General features: G+C 55.7%; 2 protein-coding genes across 4 annotated transcripts in view; one reads left to right on the forward strand and one right to left on the reverse strand.

Moving 5' to 3' along the window:
- Positions 1 to 18,184, reverse strand: part of LOC113212059 (angiotensin-converting enzyme-like) — a 98,098-nt gene that overhangs the window by 5,113 nt on the left and 74,801 nt on the right. The window lies entirely within an intron of this gene.
- LOC127749308 (mantle protein-like) overlaps positions 8,181 to 18,184 on the forward strand; it is a 16,779-nt gene continuing 6,775 nt past the window's right edge. The window contains exons 1-2 of one of the 3 annotated variants that reach the window (XM_052266969.1): positions 8,181 to 8,244; positions 13,103 to 14,107. In XM_052266969.1, the coding sequence (XP_052122929.1) occupies positions 8,233 to 8,244; positions 13,103 to 14,107 (1,017 nt within the window). In that variant the 5' untranslated portion in view covers positions 8,181 to 8,232. Of the gene's footprint in view, positions 8,245 to 13,102; positions 14,404 to 18,184 lie in introns of those variants that run through there. The other 2 variants (XM_052266970.1, XM_052266968.1) reach the window with 2 other exon arrangements.

The raw sequence follows: 18,184 nt of genomic DNA on the forward strand, positions 1-18,184 counted from the left end.
GTTATGATAGGTGCGACCGGAGAAGAAGGGGACGAACGCCATCAGACGCGACAGAGACGCATGGACGCAGTCTCCAGCTACGTTATTATTCAATATTTACTGCGCCTCTTCCGCTGCTGAAGGGGAAGTCGAGCCCCATGGCCGTTCTGTGCGGCGAACGGCCGCATTGTTGAAAAGCTCAGATGCCATATCAATAAGACATCGCCGCGAGCCATACCATCACAAGTGGACGAATAATTATACGCGCCGGGAAAGTGATATCAACTTGGACTACTGCGAAACCGTGCGGCAATAAAACAAATTCTTTTTCTTTGTATTTTAATTAATCGATCTCCCATGGCTGTTTAGTTTCATTTCTAATGACCGCTGGGCACCGCTGTGGGCCGGCAGCGCGCATTGCGCAACCCATCGGGAAGGGAAGGGGAAGTCACAGCCGCTGCAGCCGCGGGTGCATCTGCCCGCTTGTGTCCGGACCTCAAGACTAAACTAAACAAGACAAAAACAGGGGCAGTTTTTATTTCCTATTTGCGACGCCACACGTGAGAAGCCTCTGGCGCGGTGGGAGAATATGTATAGTTGCGAAAAGGCCATACGATGATAGAGAGAGGGAGGGAGGGAGAAAGAGAATTTATTTTTAACAGCACAGCAGAGAGGATTTTATTTCGTTTCTTAAAATCACCCTGTTCATCTCCTCACACTCTGCAGCGGCTGTCCGATCAGGCACCCGTTAACCCCCTAAACAACCAGAACGGCTACTCCCGGCCGCCGCTAAGGCAACGCACAGCGGGCCGTAAGCCATCGATAGGCCGCCAGGTAAACGAGAGTGGCATGTTGTTCTGCCGGGGCTTTATGCTGGGCGTTAAACGCCTTTAACGGCCGCCTGTGTGTTGTACCGGGTGGGTGCACGGTGTATACCCCCACAGGGGCCGCGCGAATGAGGATATATACAAGAGCATCAATAAAAGAAATGTGACGAAAACGCTTCAGAAACGGCTGCTTGGGTCAGACCAAAGAGAGCAACGTCATGACGGCAATGAACGACACGGACACAAACACATACCCTCGGGTATATACCCCCCCGAGCAACAAACAAACGCGTCGTTATGGCACAAGAAATAATAAAAGAAATAACCTATATCCCACGCGCCGGTCAGGCGTTGCCGGGCGGGGTGATGTCGTGCCGAGTGAGTTCCTTTAGCTTGTGAGGCGCCGTAAGGTAGGCAACCCGATGGAGCACTCGACGCACAAGTTGGGCGGGACGGCCTACCTCCCAGGGGCTCCCAGAGCCGCGCCGAACGAACGCACCTGTGGTCGAACTAAAGGGGGGGGGGAGAGAGAGAGAGAGAGAGAGAGAGAGAGAGAGAGAGAGAGAGATGGAGAGAGATCCGTCCGAATAAAGAGCAGCGGCGAGCTTTTCCACGCGACGTTGCCTGCGTTGACCCCGCCGCCGGGAGGACCAGTGCTGGTTTGGACGGCTTCCTTCTTCTCCCTACGCAACAAACGGACGGGAGGTTCCAGGGCCTCCTGCACACTCTATGAGAGTGAGGAGGGAGCGTTGTGTTGCCCAACTCGGGCACGTCCAGCGCGCCGGGCCGAGCCACAGGGGCACAAGGGGGCACACTCGCCGGCCGAATTTAAATAACGAGATCTCGAGATCTGCATCGCACACTCGCTCGCCTCATCGACCGCATCGCAGAGTGCACCGGGAAGCGAGGGGATACACACTCTCACAAGGAGATTCTGTTTGTTTCGAATTTGTGTGACGGACTACGAAAAGTATTTTGGCAGAGTCGATTAGGGGAGCAGAACGACCGGCGGCTGACTGCACATCGGCGGCACGCGGAGAAATCGCAAACGTGCGAAACCTTGCGGTCTGGTCTGCCAGGACGGACGTGTGCGCGATGCGGGGCAGGCACACCACACTGAGGTGATCGATTATTACTTTATATTATTTTTGCAATAATAACTTCTTTTCTCTTCCTTCGTACATCTTTTGGGGCATAGTTCTTTCTTTTTGTGTGAGCACAGCGCATTGGTGAGGGCGAGAGGCGTAGACGGGCAACGCGACGATGATGAGAAGAGAGATATACTTCAGGACAACAAAAACTTAACGAGGAGTACGGAAGCGATTTTGCAGAAAAATGCCTGCCCAGCTATAAGTGGAAGGCTTATACTTTGTTACCAGCTTGTGTGTGTGCGGCTCGGGGATGCTGTAATTTGAGAGGTAAGGAGAGGGGAGGGGGGTTTGCTTTGCCAGAGAGGAGTGGCAGCTGCGGCCGCACTGCGCGGCGCCTAGTTATCTCAGGAAAAAGCGCACGCACGCACGCACACACAAACACAGGCGCGCTAGCGTGGATCATACACCTCATCGCGATGATCCGATTGGCCGGGGACACTACGTTTTTCAACAACTCGTGTGTGTGTGTGGGTTGGCGGTACGCAGAGTTCAGACACAAGATACCCGTCCGACCGCTCTAGTTGAGTTGAGTTCCCATCCCCTCGGTGGCTGCTGCCGGCCGGCCGGCCCCCCGCCCCTCCACCTCATAAACCAGGTCGCCTCTGCAAGTTAGTAACTCGCGCGGAGTGTGTGTGTTTGTGGACCTTTCACCCCGCCGCGCCACTCAGCGCGTAGTGAATAAAGCTAGCAAAAAAAAATAAAAAAATGTGTACTGCACCGCGCACTGTGAATACACATGCTGTTTACAAACGACGCAGCAGAGTTTGAAGTTAGTTGTAAGTTACACACACCGGTTTACATGACATGCCGCCGTTCGAGTCACATCAACTTACTTCGTTTAGAGAACCGTGTTTTTAGACACCCCCCCTTCTCCTTCCCTACGAGACGTGTGAGCGCACCGATATATAGAGCAAGGTGCAGCAGAGCGGCGCACCTACCGCGACTTTTAAGTGGAAATAAAACCGAGTGGCACAACACACACACACACGAACACTTTGGGGGTGCGTTGAGAAACTGGAGGATTCAGAGTAAATGAGCCGGCTGGGCCACAAGCTGGGCCGAGCCGGCCCCACACGCTTCCGTGGACTCCAGCCGCCGCTCCAGCAACCGCTCCACCCGGGCTGCGTGAGAGGTGCGAGAGTCATCCGATATTCCATTGTTCTTGACAGTCAAGAATGTTAATTTGACCATGGTTGCAAAATTTGTACCCTAAAATATTGCAATTATATTTTTTGCAGCAGAATTACTCGTGTTATTCGCTACAAAAAAAAAAGTTTTACATTGTACTTGAGGAAAAATAAGGACGGCAGCACATAAAACGGTATACAGCTTGTACTACTGGGAGAGGGGCAACTCGAGTGTTAAGCGCCAGTTGCGCATACTTTGTCGTCCTCAAAAAGAATAGATACGTTGGCCGACATTGGTTTATTAGCCCTGCACTTGCAAACTAGCTTACAACACGGATGTGGGCTACGAGAAAACTAAGCAAAAAACTGCTTCAATACTTTTCAACGACCCAGAAATATTGCTTTTCTTATTATCTTTTATCGCTTTAGTGAAGCGCACAGAGCTCCCGGACATCGGCATAAACCACCGTATTAACAAACTTTGAACCGCGCGGCTAACGCGGAGAGCAGCGGTGTTCTTAATTATGCCACACCACGCCCCGCCCCGACCTGCTCGTAAAGAGAATGAGCAGCAGGAATGCCATTAGGTCACAACAACGACACACTCCTGCTACCGCTGCCTGCTACCGTCCTCAGTCCTCCCGCCTGCAACACGCCGGCCGGCAGGACAGGACGCCGCGGCCGGCCGGGGCGGTCGCCACGGGAATGTGGACATAGCGCAGGCAACTGATTAGCTGTGCACACCGATACAGAAAAAAAGAGTGTGTGTCCGATTTCCGTGATCAGTATGTGCTACATATTATAATTTTCGTCCTGGAAACTACTATTGCCCACTGCCCCTTCAAATACGAGTATGCCCAAGGGGGAAAACGATCATTTTTGTAATAAATTGAAATCCGGCAGCACTAGTCTGGGCGCGACCTTGCCCAGGCGAGGCGCCCTGCACGCACAGTGCGGCCGAAGCAGCGCGCGGGGTCCCTTATGCCGGAACAAGACCAAGAGAGAGAGAAAGGGGGGGCGACTATCGCACGCAACGGTTGTTGCAAAACTACAGTATTACTATGGCGCTGCTGTTTCAACAAATAATTATTATAACGGTCAGTGATTTCCTTCAAAAAGGGAAGGAATTATTTTTCCCGCGCCATCCATTCGCTTTCTATATCAGGCGGAGGGTGGAGGAAAGGAAGAATGTATGAGAGCCGATAGGAGGGAGGACTAGCATGGCATTAGTCAGCTGGCGGGAGCAGACTCCAAAGGGAGAGATGACGTAGAGATGGTCCCTGAATGAGATCAAGATCACCCTCCTCTGCACTGTCGTCGAGAGGGGAGATGGCGTTTCCCGATCTCCAGACGCGCTGCGTTGACGCCGCGTGGCGTGAAGGAGATGCTCAGCGATACTGTTGGGACACGCGGAACGCTTTCCGCCCTGTTGACACTTTCAGCAGGGTTGGGAGGCCCCCCTTTGCTATGCGGGCACCGTCCTCGCGCCCCTCCCCCTCAGGCCACTGCGTCCTCACCCCACCACCAACACAAGCCACCAATGGCGGCTGCCACAGACGGACGCTGCCAAATTGCACCTGCAGCCTGCAGCTCCGCTAGCGGACTTCCCTAATGAAGACAGCGTGCTGGGGAGGGGCGAACGGAGCGCGGTGTGTCCCCGTCGGCTGATCAACTGGACCCCGTCCGAGCCGCGGGTGGGTGCCTCCCTCGCAGGGAGGTCCCCAAGGGTGTCCACACCGCCGCCGTCATATCTGTCATCTCACTCACTTTTCAGTCATCACCGGCCGTGCCTGCCGGCGCCCCCACTACTGCCCCGCCCGGCACCAGGGGAAGGGGGACGGGCCTCAGTCATGATTGTTGTCGCAACAAGGTCCCGTCCCGGGCCGGGCGGCTTCACAACTCGGCACATTGAGGTGCAACGGGTGCTGCCGGCCCAACCCCGTCCACAGGAGTGTAGTGTGATAAAATATCTATTTAAGTACCTAAACAAGTGGTGTTTTAAGCTACCCTTTTTTTCTTCGCGGTAGGTAATAGTGGGAAAGTTAAGCGGTCCCTACCGTGCAAATGGTTCCTGAGAGTTGAAACTTGGTGAAGTGGTACTTTCCACCACATGGGACGTTTTAGGGTATTAGGTACAGGTAATTTTAACTAAATTCCTAGGTGAGGTGCGGTACCGGAATTATCTGGGCGGCGGGCTTCGGGCTAGCCTACCTCGAAAAAAGCCACAGCTGCTTTGACTAAAGCCACTCAAAATAAATGATTGGCCGAAATTCAAGAACCATGGGTTACACGCGACTTAAAAGGATACGTATACTACATCCATGCGTTTCGTTAGAAGAGGTCGTGCATATTCGTGAACAGTGAACGCTTGACGCACGAAGGTCACCGACCGCGACATCAGCATCCCCAGGACACACCTTGAGATGAAGTCTCTCTCTCACTCTTACAAGCTTTTGTGCTGACTCGGCGCTTCCATGCAGCAAGCGCAGGCCCCGTCGCGCCGCCGCCGGCAGCCAGGTTGGCGCCCATGGCTCTCCATGTCGCAAAGCTGCGTGCTCCGGCCGGAGAAGAGGGCCGGATAAGAAGAGTGGGGGGAAAGGAGCGAAGGAGAGGAAGGGAGGACCTCCAAATTGGCTGCAAAAGCTCATGACATGACAACATTACTCTCTCGAGGCGCGAGAGCCATTCAGAGCCACTTCACGCGTCTACCAAGATTCTGTCCTCTCTCCGTCACTCCCCCCTTCCTCTCCCCCTCTCTCTATTAGCACCACCCCGAATATCGCGTTCGCCAGAGGCCTCCCCGCCCGCCCAGCACGCGCCCCGCCACATGCAAGCGGAAAAGGGAGCAGTCGTTACCGACCATTTGGACGCAATGAGGTGGTACTTGGTGGTGCTCATTGCGCTCGGGCCAGGGCGGCCACGCGCACGCGCCGGCCGAGCCGGGCCGAGCCGATCAGATACAAGATCCCCACGCGCGCGGCTGAATGTAGCGTATTATCGCAACGTGACCGCCGCGGCGCCGCGCGCGCCAGATAAGACGGCGGCGGCGGCGCTTGCAATGACTGCCGCCAGCCAGTGAAGCCGGAAAGTCAGTCTCTGGAGGCAACAACTGCTGTCAAAAATCTGCCACGGCGAGGGGGAGAGGGGGGCCTCCACGGGGGCCTCGGGCGGAGCTCCTGGTGGTGGCGGTGCACTGCCTGCTGCTGCTGCTGCTGCTGCTGGCTGTTAGCATTGTGGGGAACACAATGGGCCCTCGAACACACCGTGTCGCGCCAGGAGGAGGCGGAGGAGTGGGAGATCCAGGTCATACACCCTTTAGGAGGACCCGTAGGGCACGAGGATGCGGCAGCCAGCCAGCCCCTCGGGGTGCGGTCACGTTGGTCTCCCTGATGGTTCTCCGCGCAGCCTACAGCAGAGCGTGTGTTTCTGCCTTTCACCCGGCCGTCGATAACGCCCTGATTGATGGCTATTTCTTAACCATACCCACGCCGTGCGGGCGAAAAAACCGTCCTAGAGCCCGCTTCCCTTGGCCTTGGCACCACCGCCACCCTGGGCGTGTGGTCGCAGTGCTCTGCCGCGTCCGGTCCCGCCGCGCATAGCACAGCCAAGTCAGCTGGACAGACAGACGAAGGCAGGCGCACCCTCGCCGGTTCCCAGCGCACCGCTAAAGCCGGCCCCACCGCGGCCTGCACGGAGACTTAAACGCGGGGCACGGGCAAAGAAAACTGCGTCGCAGCTGCGGAAAAGCTCCTTTCAATGTATTATTAAACCCTAAAAAAAAAATAACCACGCAGATTTTTTTTCCTCTCCTTTCTGAATCGTTTCCATCATTGAGAGCAGCCGCTAGCATGCTCCAGTAGCAGCAGCAGCAGCAGGCGCCTGGCCAACTTCATCATAGCGATGCCGGCCGCATATCCCCGTTCTGGGAAGTACAGGCTCGCCTAGCACGTGGAGTCCTCGATGTGGGTCAAGTGACAAGAAGGCGCCGGCCCGCCCACACCACGTTAAGTTTAAAAGCGTATAGCCCCATAACATGACACTTAACACATATCCTTTTTCAGACAATTTTTTAAATTTGATTGAAAGGGCTTTCTTCACAATTCTTCAGCACGAGAGTTCAAACTAGCTTACACGCCATTTTAAATATTTTTACTGTGGGTGGTAGAACATTGTCGAATTTATCATCTGCTTAAAATTTTTCAGCGTTTGATTCCGTAGGAAAGGAAAGTGAGAGTCAAAGCAAAGGAACGGCTTTAAACGCATTGCAAAAAACAAGGCGCAGTATTTTGAAAGAATTTTTTGGCGAGGTTTGCGGCATCTTCCCGCCGGCAGGCCGGGCCTGGCAGGCGGCCGGCGCGCTCTTGGACCCGGTAATGAGGTAGCAGCGCGGAAAGCCGCCGTTGCACGGTGCTTTTAGGAATTTTTAGCAATTACTTTTACCAGGCGATCACTAGTCTTCTTTTTAAACCACAATGAATACAACAAGGAGTGTAGAGGAGAGAAGACGTAGGATTCTTTGGGATCGTCCAGAAAGTACGTCCATTTTCCTCAGATGCATTTGCCTAATTACGGGAGCTGGGCGCCTGCAAGACTCAGGGTAGGCCACCCCGCAGTACACGCATACACTGCAGACCAGATGTTGCCTTCCTAACAGGCGCTATGAGTTCTAGCAGAGACTGAACTTGGCAGGTCCGGAACGGCGAATGGCGGACGTACTTTCTGGATGATCCCTTTGCTGTAAATGGGGTTATCATATTGGTCCAATGTGGAACATCGGGGTCGCACTAGTCTATCAGATTACTCGGGCCCTTAATAGTGATCATCCCCATCTACGCACAGCCTAACTCGCACGGTGGTTGCAGTGCTGTGCCCTGCCAGCTAAGAGGAACCGGGACTGCGGGCGGGGGCGGAGGAGGTTAAGGTGGTCATGGTGGCGGTGGCTTGTTTTGGCGGTGTGAATTGGCGGAGAGTGGCGGGGCGGGGGGCGGGGTGGGGCGCGGTCTCCGGGGGGCGCTCGGTCGGCCGCCAGGGGGGGCAGCGGGGCCCGCGCGGAGCCCTCTAGGGGGGAGGCGTATAAGAGCACAGGCGGCCGTCGGGGGGCCATCAGTCGGCTCCTCTGGGCTGCTGGGATCACACGCGCTCACAGAAATGAACACTAAGGTGAGTCGCCTCAAAAAAAGGATTACACATCGCCAGAGGATTTCTACTTCTTTCGGTCTTTTTTTTAAAAGTGTGCAGTGGGGTTCAGTGAATTGTGATGATCGTGACGTGAGACGTGAGTGAATATTTTGTGCTGTGGTCAGTGGCTGTGTTATAGAGTGACGAAGTACGCAAAAACTCTTTCGAATTCGTTCTGAAATTTTACCTGTTTATTTTTCGTGCAAGTGCTAATTTATTTGACTTTTGCTGGTTTGTTTTGGAAGTTATAAATAATTTGATGCAGTGGAAATGCAAGTGTGTGAATGTCGCTCACCTGCAGGTGAGCGACATTCACACACTTGCATTTCCAGTGTGGACTCAGCAGCTCCTTATAATAAGTCAAAACGCCATTTGTTTGTTGTTTAATAGTTTTGCACTAGCTCTAAACTTCCCATTGACGCTTACTTTCATTTGAAATGACAAGTGTTGATAACAAGAGCAGTCCATATGCGCCCCCACCCTGTATATGGACTTCCTGGAGCACCCCACCCCGCCCGCCTGCCTCCTCGCCCCGCCGAGACTCTAGTACCTTGTGCCCCTTGTGGTCCAGCCGGCAGGTGTAGTTACCGCTCGGGGTTGATCATAATAAACTGGGACGTCGTAACGAACTAACAAAACCGCGGTGGTCGGCCAGCGCTGGTCAGGCAGGCGTGTGTTCCACATTGGTAGCCTAACCTGGACAATTACATTGTCAAAGTATAAAAGTCAGGATCATTTGTATCTTTTCAAAAGACACGTGATATTAAACTAACGACTCCTTTCTTTATCCACGAGCTATTTTGGGGCCAGACATGCGTTTTTATAAAACGAGCAACGTTTTACGAGGCTTGGCACATAAGAATGAGAGGAGGATGACAGTACCGCGTGTGTTCACTCCGGGCGCTGCATCTCGAACAGACAAGCGTGGCGTGGCATGCGTCGCGTCATGGGTCGTGATTATGCTAAAGTCGGCCAGCCAGGTTGTCGCCAAGAGGAAGTCAACCTCTCACTGCTGCGGGTGCACAGAAACATTTCCGGAGGTATAGCATCAAACATTTTTTTTTTCTGTTCGGGTATTCGCGTGAACGTAATGTCGGCTCGCAAAAATTTCGATGCCTCGACTAGTTTTTGCCACCGCTTTTTTGGAGGGGCTTGGGTGTGAGGGTAATGGCGTTACTTTGCAGGGTAGGCATTCCCTGGCGGGCGCACACGGGGAAGCGGAGCGCACTACATGGCGAGGAGGAAGGCGCGCGCCTCGACACGCCACGCCCCCGTGGTTCCTGTTGAGTCCATCCCGGAATGTGCGGGACGGAGAGAGAGAAAAAAGAGAGGGGAGGGGGCAGCGGCAGAGATCAAGTGTTGCTTCCGTGATATCCTTAACGTTCCGTTCCGCTCATTTATGTCATAGTCTCGGTCATAGTGTGATAAAACTTACGAAATAACTTTTAAAAAATAAAACAAAAAAACCCAACGAACAACGGATTTGCCGATGTTGCTTCAAACTCAGAGTACTTTTTTATCTATAATCGATATATTCGATATTCGATTCCCATTAGTGATTTTTTTCTGATTTTCTTATTTGCTTGCATTTATGGAAGAACGATAGATGGGCACAAATTCAAGAGAGAGAGAGGGGGGGGGGGGAGTGCGGAGAAGTGCAGAGGCACATCGTGACAGACCAGTAGCCGCGCACGCGTAGAACTGCCTGCGCAGCGGACGCTCCTTAATGGGAGAGAGGGAGAGATAAAGAGCCGCAGAGACAGAGAGAGATAGAGAGGGTGAGAGTGAAGGAGAGAGGGGGTCATCGGGCGACTGGCCAAGCACAGCTTAGATACCAGGCTCAAAGGCAGCCGGCACCCTGACCTGTCTTCCTCATGGCGGCTTAGAATGGTCACTGCTGCACCTCTACCACTCTCTCCCCCTTCTCTCTCTCTCTCTCTCTCTCTCTCTCTCTCTCTCTCTCTTGGGAGATGACCGGGCGGAAGTGTGCACATGGGCGTCACGCTCCCGGGAGAGGAGCACTCGAACGGAAACGAAAACGTCATGGGGAGGAGCCGCAGAAGTAGGGGGTAATTACCGAGCGCAGCGCGGCACACGCAGGGGGCCGTGGCGGGATCATCATCCCAATGATTTAGAAAACAAAACAACGCCAGACCTCGCGAAAATATTTAAGGCGCGTCAGTGTTGTACACGAATTAGAATGTCCTGGACCACAAGTTCGAGCACTTTCCTGTTGATCTCAATCATGGACAGTGTTTGAAACTTCTAGTTCGACCTGATCGACTAAAGCATTGGGACAGGGAAAACCATGTTATTTTTCCTCTACTCAATAACAAGACAATGCCTAACTTCTCGCATGAGCACAATTTATCCACGAATCTTCGGCAGTGCACACGCGGCACGTGCCCGACCGGAAGAGTGGCGCGAGCAGGCGCGCACCGCACCGCGATAACAGCAGAGAGAGAGCTGCAGATTAGCCAGGGTTGTACATGAATTTTCTTATGCACGTGACTCATGTATGACTTTCTGTTGGAAAACAAAACCTAAAAACTTGAGCTGTGTTTTTTTGATGTCGGCCAACCCTTTGTAATTAATTGAATTTTTCAAAACAAAATACCGTGCAAAAAAAAAAGAAAATTAACAGGGTAGCAAAGAGCTGGAGCAGTCGGACGGATCGCAAGCAGCACGCCGCGGAGCTGCTGTTGTTACTTCTGCTCCTGCTTTCCTTCCCGGTCTTAAACGTAATTCGCTCACCGCGGGTGGACAGCACGAGGAGGTGCAGCAGCAGCCGCGGCAGCAGCAGCTGCTGCGATACGGATCCATCTGCATCGTGCTGCCTCCCGGCAGCATCCTTCCTGCTGGACCCGAGCGGCGCGTGCGAGATGAGAGAGATGGACCGACCGGACCCGCAGCGTCCAGCAGGGCAGGCAGGGGGGAGCAGGCGCCAACGAGCAGAGCAACCGCGGCGGCGCCCAGCAAAGTTACCTCAGTTGCTTTACCGCTTGTAACGACGCGACGGCGACACACATCGCCGTGGCGTAATGACGCGACGCCGTAACCGTAACGAGGTGTGACGCCGTAACCGTAACGAGGAGTAACGCCGAGTAACGCCAAACCGTCGCATCCGCCCGCCTCGTCTATCTGTCCGACCGGTCCGACACGCAGCAGTCCCCTCTTGTGTGCAGCGGTCCGAATGCAGTGTGTGTGTGTGTGCATCGCGCAGGACTGATTGTTATGCACTTTTTCCCTCCCCACCCTTCACCGCCGTCGTCGTCTTTCTCTTTGGTCTCGCTTGTGAGCTGCTGCTGCTGCTGCTGCTGCTGCTGCAGGGAGGAAGGGTGGCACAACAAGGCGCGTTATTGCAAGTACGGCACGGCGGCACGTGTGCGCTCTCCTTAGCCAAACACCCGGGGCAGGATACGTGCGTGCGGCGAGGACCCACATCCTCTGACCACAGAATTGGGCAGGGCCTGCCCCCCGCCCCACCCAAACCTCTCGCTGCCCGTACCCCATGACTCGCACGCGACTGGGGGATTGGGCGCCTGATTACAGTACACAGTTGTTGTGGCAACTGAAGGCGGGCGCAAACCATATCAAGAGCAGCGTACATAGAAAATTTACAAGCCCTCGCTCACGACGGCTTGCTAAATATAGGTACCCGCACCCTTTTCTTTCAACAGCGTAGACTGGCTGCGAGAGAGAAACAGATAGGTGGAGAGAGTGAGAAAAAGATATGTACGGATAGATCCTGGTCTGGTGTCCGGCAGGCTGGTCCGCGGACCGGCAGTGGTGGTGGTGACGGGCGAGCAAGGCATCCCGGCAGCCGGACGTGTGTAGTCGATGTGTGTAACCGAATCGCGTAGCGCCGCGCTGCCGTTCAGAACCAGTTCAGTTACCCCTGCTCTCTGCATCCATTGCGTAAAAGTATCGCGGCAGCGCGAGCGCCTGCCTACCCACCGATATCTCGATATCAAAGAAGGAAATCGCCGCCCCAGTCCCCAAAAGAATAAAACGGGTTGGCTTCACTGCCATACAGGGAGGGATGAGAGGAGCAGGGAAGGGGAGGGTGCCCGTCAAGGAAACGCTGCGGCGAAGGCGGCCCCCACGGTCTTCAAGGCCGGTAGCATGCTCTCTGAGTGCACCCTGATGGTGTGTCTTCCTCGTCGTCAGTGGGGCACTACAGGACGGACGCAGGGACGGCAGGGCAGGGCCACCCCGGCCGGGGGCTGACACCAGGCTGACGCAACTCCCTGCCACTCCGCGGGGCGCAGACACTGTGTCGCACGCACACGTCCCGGTGCGTGGAAGGGACTTCCAGGACGGCAATCGTGTGTGAGTGTGTGTGGCAGGAGGGAGGGAGGGAGGGAGGAGTGGGAGGACCCGCTTCCGCTGCTGGACCGCCTCCCCATCGTTGCTCCAGCTCCAGGCGCGGCTCCAGTCCTGCTGAGGGAGGGAGGGAGGGGGTCATTGTGTCACCACCGTCATCACCGCTTCTCTCCACAGTTTATGTCCGGGCCGTCCAAACGATACCTGTTACACGGTGGGTTCTTCCCTCTCCGGATGCCCCCCCCCCTGTCTGCTTACCTCCGATGCTGATCCCAATCCCCCACATGGCTGATTGACCGCTGGGCCGGCCGGTCGTTACGTTGCCTTGCTGGCGCCGCGAGTTTACCGGCCGATCCGGTCAGTTGATTGTCACCCCGTTCTAGATCCTCCTGCCCCAGTCAGCTCGATTGTAACCCAGTTTCCAGGGATCCGCCAGCCTGCCACACACCTCTCTGCGGGGGGCGTTGACCCTAACTTGGCACACATTCTCACCCGATCGTTTGTCTTGTTGCAGGTACTGATTGTGGTGCTGGGGCTGGTGGCCCTGGCCCTGGCCGGCGAGGACGCCAAGCCCGCCGCCGAGACCAAGGAGGCGGCGGTCGAGGCCAAGGAGGCTGAGCCAGAGGCGGCCGCGTCCGGGGACAAGAAGCAGGACAAGCGCGGTCTCTTCGAGTCTTTCGGCTACGGCTACAGCGGCGGCTACGGCGGCGGCTACGGCGCCAGCTACGGCGGCGGCAGCCACGGCTACAACGTGGGTGGACCCGGCCTGGGTAGCTACGCTGAGGAGCGCGGGCTCGACTTGGGGCACAGCGCCAGCGGCGGCGGTGACTACGGGTACGGCGGCAGCAGCAGCGGCGGCGGCGGGGACTACGGTGGCCACGAGGAACACCAGGAGGAGCACCACGAGCACCACCCGGAGCCGCACGTCGAGGAGCACGAGCACCACGAAAAGGTCGTCACCAAGGTCATCACCAAGAAGGTGCCCTACCCCGTGCACCAGGTCAAGCACGTGCACGTGCCCGTCAAGGTCCACGTCGACAGGCCGTACCCCGTGCACGTACCCAAGCCTTACCCCGTGCACATCGAGAAGAAGGTGCCCTACCCCGTGAAGGTGCACGTGCCCCAGCCCTACCCCGTGCACCACGAGAAGAAGATCCCCTACCCCGTCAAGGTGCCCTATGACGTGCCCCGTGCCATCCACGTCCCCAAGCCCTACCCCGTCTACGTCACCAAGCACATTCCCGTGCCCGTCGAGAAGATTGTCCACTACCCCGTCAAGGTGCCCGTCGAAGTTCCCAGGCCGTACCACGTCAAGGTGGAGAAGATCGTCCCCTACCCGGTCGAGAAGAAGATCCCCTACCCCGTCAAGGTGCACGTAGACAGGCCAGTGCCCATCCACGTCGACAAGCCCGTGCCCTACCACGTCGAGAAGACCGTCCCCTACCCGGTCGAGAAGGTGGTCCACTACCCAGTCAAGGTGCACGTCAAGGTGCCCGTGCCACAGCCCTACCCCGTCAAGGTGATAAAGGAGGTGCGCGTGCCCGTGCACATCAAGCACGAGGAGCACCACGAGGAGCACCACGAGGAGCACCACGAGCCCGAGCACCACGAGCCCGAGCACCACGAGGAGAGCCACCACGAGGAGAGCCACGGCTGGGAATGAGCTGTCGCCGTAGCCTAGCCAATGACTTACAACCTGTGATACTTTCATGTCCATCGTCATCATGTCCATTCCCATCACCACAATCATGCCAAAAAGACCACAAAAAAATTAGAAAAATAAATATAAGTTGTTTGTTTTTACAAAAATGAAAACGCCAGTCTACTCCTTTTTTCGTCCCTGCCGACCAAAATACGCACAATTGCATGAAACATGTACACCCTCAAAGTTGAACCCTAAAAACAAAAAAGGTGAAAACGAATGGAAAAAACACGTTAATAATTAGAAGTGGCTCATCTGTGGGTGAGTTTAGTCCCGTTCTCACAATCGCACCCCGCCAGCTTCCTGCTTGAGATGCAGTCCGTTTCAAAAGTCGGTTATGCAATGACGCTTCTAGGACTGGCAGGTAGCTGCCGGACAACACAGCGCACCAGACTAGGGCCACTCAAATTGCCTTATTCGGGAAAGATTTCATAATGGGAGCAAAAGCAGAGCAAAAGCAGAGCGTTTGCACCCAAAACTGATGTAACGCTGTGCCGAAGAATCTTCTTCGCGGGCCTGCTTGGCAGCAAGGGTCAGGTTGGGCCAGGACCGTGGGAAATGCGAGAAGTACCAGAGAGATGCAGGTATGGCTGACAAGCTGACAGGAGCATCTCAGTCGCACCCAGGTTCGACCGATGCAGGCAGCAGTGATCCCGACCGATTCAGCCATCAAATATAGCTAATAAAAATTACGTTTGAGCCCGGACGCAAAGAAAAAAACGACGCGAGCGCATTCGATCGAGAAAGTTCGAGCTAGTGGGAAAAATGTAACTATACCGAGGTTCTTTTTGGTTACCCAAAAGAGACAAACCGACTTCATCCCCAACATAATTTCAAGCCACCCCATCATAGCGTCAGGTGCTGTATTTTCCTTTTCTTTCAAATGTGAAGCTCGTCCCCAATGAATATAGCAGTGCAGTGCGATGCACTTCGCGTGACGGTGTGGGTTTGGCAGGACAGGGAGAGCAGGTAGAGAGAGAGAGAGGATGAGGGGCGGCGTCAGTCCTTGCAGCACGTCCTAGACGCCCGCGGGGCACGCAGCACAACTAGCGCACCTACCGGGCGGGCTGCGGCCTCGCCCGGCGCAAGCAGGGCACAAAGTTGCACCGGGATAGAGAGGGAGAGAGCGAGCGGGAGGCAGAGAGCGACCGTTGCTCCAGCCACCTCCACATCTCGCCGCGTCGACCGCCTGGCCTCACGGAGTCCATTGCTTCACGCTCGCGGTCGCCACGCCGCGCCACGCGCCAAGCCACGACACGACGGCCACTCGCATGTCGATGAGCGACATGATCTGGTCCACCCGCGACGCCGACCGCCTAGGACGTCGCGGCGCCACTCGCGCCCTTGGAGACGACACCGATGCCCTCTCCCGCGAGCTCTCTCGTTGGTGTAGACACCCCTTCCCCCCCCCCACACACACACAAAGCAACAGATTCATTTAATCAAGAAATTTTGCCATTATTCCAAAGCATGGTAATTTTTGCCCTTATTCTAACCTTTTTTTAGGTTGGGGGGGGGGGAAGGCGTTTGGGGTTGACGGTTGACAACGTGGGTTCAATAGTTACTGTTTTCCTAACAAATTTTCTCTGTTTGGACTGTAAAGGTAAACATTTGGAAGTGTTTCAGTAAACGTTTCCTTCACTCCAGGTTTCTTGCTCTCTTTCGAGGATTTCATTTTCCGGGTGCCCCTTCTGCGGCGGGGACATCATCTGACCCTAATACCCCTGCGCCACGTTCACCATCTGCCCGAGCCGGGCCAGGCGATGACACCTCCGGCACCTCTGGTGGCGATGTGGATGAGGAGGGCGACGGCGGCGGCGCGGCGCGAAGCGCAGAGTGTCGCAACGCGATTTGGATCGTTGGGTGACGTGCTGGTGAGGGCCGGCCACATGCAAGCGCGGCGCGGCGCGGCGCGGCGGGGCGCGCCAGCAGTCCGGCCGGGCTAGGCCGGGCAGGCAGGCCAACCCACTGCGCTCATTAGAGCTTCCTTATTACCGCCGCACTTGCACTGCAAAAGCGCCGCAAGTGCCCCGCCGCGCGCGCAGTGGGGCGTGGCGGAGCGTGGCGAGCGTAGCGCGGTGGGGCGGGGCGGAGCTCCAAATGTAACGAGAGATACGCCAGGGGGACGCTCACTGTGGCTGCTTGTGTGGTATTTGGACGGGGCGGCGGGACGGAGCCGCGCCCATCATCCAGAGCGGCAGTAGCACTAGCGCCGCCACCACCAGCATCACCACCTGCTAGCAGCCGCTTGTTGCAGCCACCTGCAGCCGCTTTGCAGCCCATCTGCTCGCACCGCGGCTTGGCAGGGCGGACTCGTAAAATGCTGCACGAGGTGGAGCTTTCCCACGAGGGCGGGGTCTGGAGGTGATGCAGGAGGTCGTGACTGCAGCGGAGCAGGTGGCGCACTGTCTATTTTGAATCTCGCGCGCACATTCACTCGGCCCCAACGCCAAACGTCGTTTTGAGCTGCAATAATGACGCTCAGAGGCATACGAGCAGTAAGGTGCGCGGGGTGCGCCACCGCAGGGGCCGAGTGGGGAGGGGCAGAAAGCCATAGTCACTGTGGTGTGTTTGGAACGACTCCTAACGAAGGGGCTCCCAGTGCTGCAGCCGCTGTTGAGCATACTCACCACCTCCTCTAGTAGCAAGCAAAGGGCACTTACCTGAGAAAAGAAAAGAATTACACTGTTAAAATTAAGGCTACGGGAAGAAATTACAATTGTAATTTTAAAGGCTCTGTTATAGGTCGTTTCACGATATCTAGAGAAAGTCGGTAGCCAGCCATTCACACAAAGGACGACGAGACTTTGCGATAAACTGCATGCGTAATCTGATATTGTTTCCGTTTGCGCATATCAATCCATTCCGGAGAACGTGAGAATATGTGGTATAAGGTGCGGTCAGGTGCCGGGCACACGGAGCCCCTGCAGCAGCGTGCGATAGGCCACCCGCTCAAATAAGATGTACTGCAGGGCGACCACTTGCCTACCCAGCAGGCGCTACATTCTAAATGTGAAAGGAGAATTCTGTCCCTAAAAAGGGAACGTTATAGTGCGATTCACCTGAAGCTTTTATCAGAGCTGCTCCATTTCAGGAGATGTCATTGACAAACAGCCAGCCGGGACAGCACGCCGAGGGGTCGACCAGTTACATCTTCGGTAAACATTGAATATTGGGAATATTTGTCGAATATCTAGAATATTTTGGGAATATCTTGAATAGCCTACTTTTGGAATATTTGGAATATCTGTAATACTTTTGGAATGAGCTGTTATATTCTTGAAATGTCAGGAAATATTTTGGTGGAATATCTTAAATATATTTAAGAATATTTTTGGAATATTTTTAGTGTGTACATGGAATATCCAAGCGGTCCTCCCCGGCGCCTCTCATCAGTGAGTAGCATTAGCGTGGCGGGGCACGGCATGGTGGGGCAGGGCATGGTGGGGTGAGGCGGGGTGGGGCGCCAGGGGGCACGGAGGGGCGCAGGGCTCAAGGCCACTGCTGCGCGCAGGTCCAGGTCAGCGCGGCTTAAGGGCTGCTGTGGCCGCTGCGCCGACTTCGCTCCTCCGGATTGAGAAACGAGGCCAGGTAGGGCGTGGTGGGGCGTGGCGCCCAGGGAAGAGGGGGAAGGGGGCACTGCACCAGCTCGGAAAGCCACACCTCACGTGGAGCACATTTAAACTGCCGCACACCCCCACCCCTCCGAAAAAATAAAATCGACCACGATGACGTCGTTTGGTCCTGGTCACGTCCAGGGTCAGGACGCCGTCGCACCGGCGCACCGCTGACGGGATGCTGTCGCCGAGCCTGTCGCTCGGGCGGATGGCGTCACCTTGCCCTCCTCTCTACCTCACCCCGCCCTGCCCCGCCGCCTACCGGACGTTGCAGCCC

The sequence above is a fragment of the Frankliniella occidentalis genome, unplaced genomic scaffold (assembly GCF_000697945.3).
Source record: "Frankliniella occidentalis isolate FOCC.00 unplaced genomic scaffold, Focc_3.1 Scaffold44, whole genome shotgun sequence".
In the NCBI taxonomy this organism is placed as follows: Eukaryota; Metazoa; Arthropoda; class Insecta; order Thysanoptera; family Thripidae; genus Frankliniella; species Frankliniella occidentalis.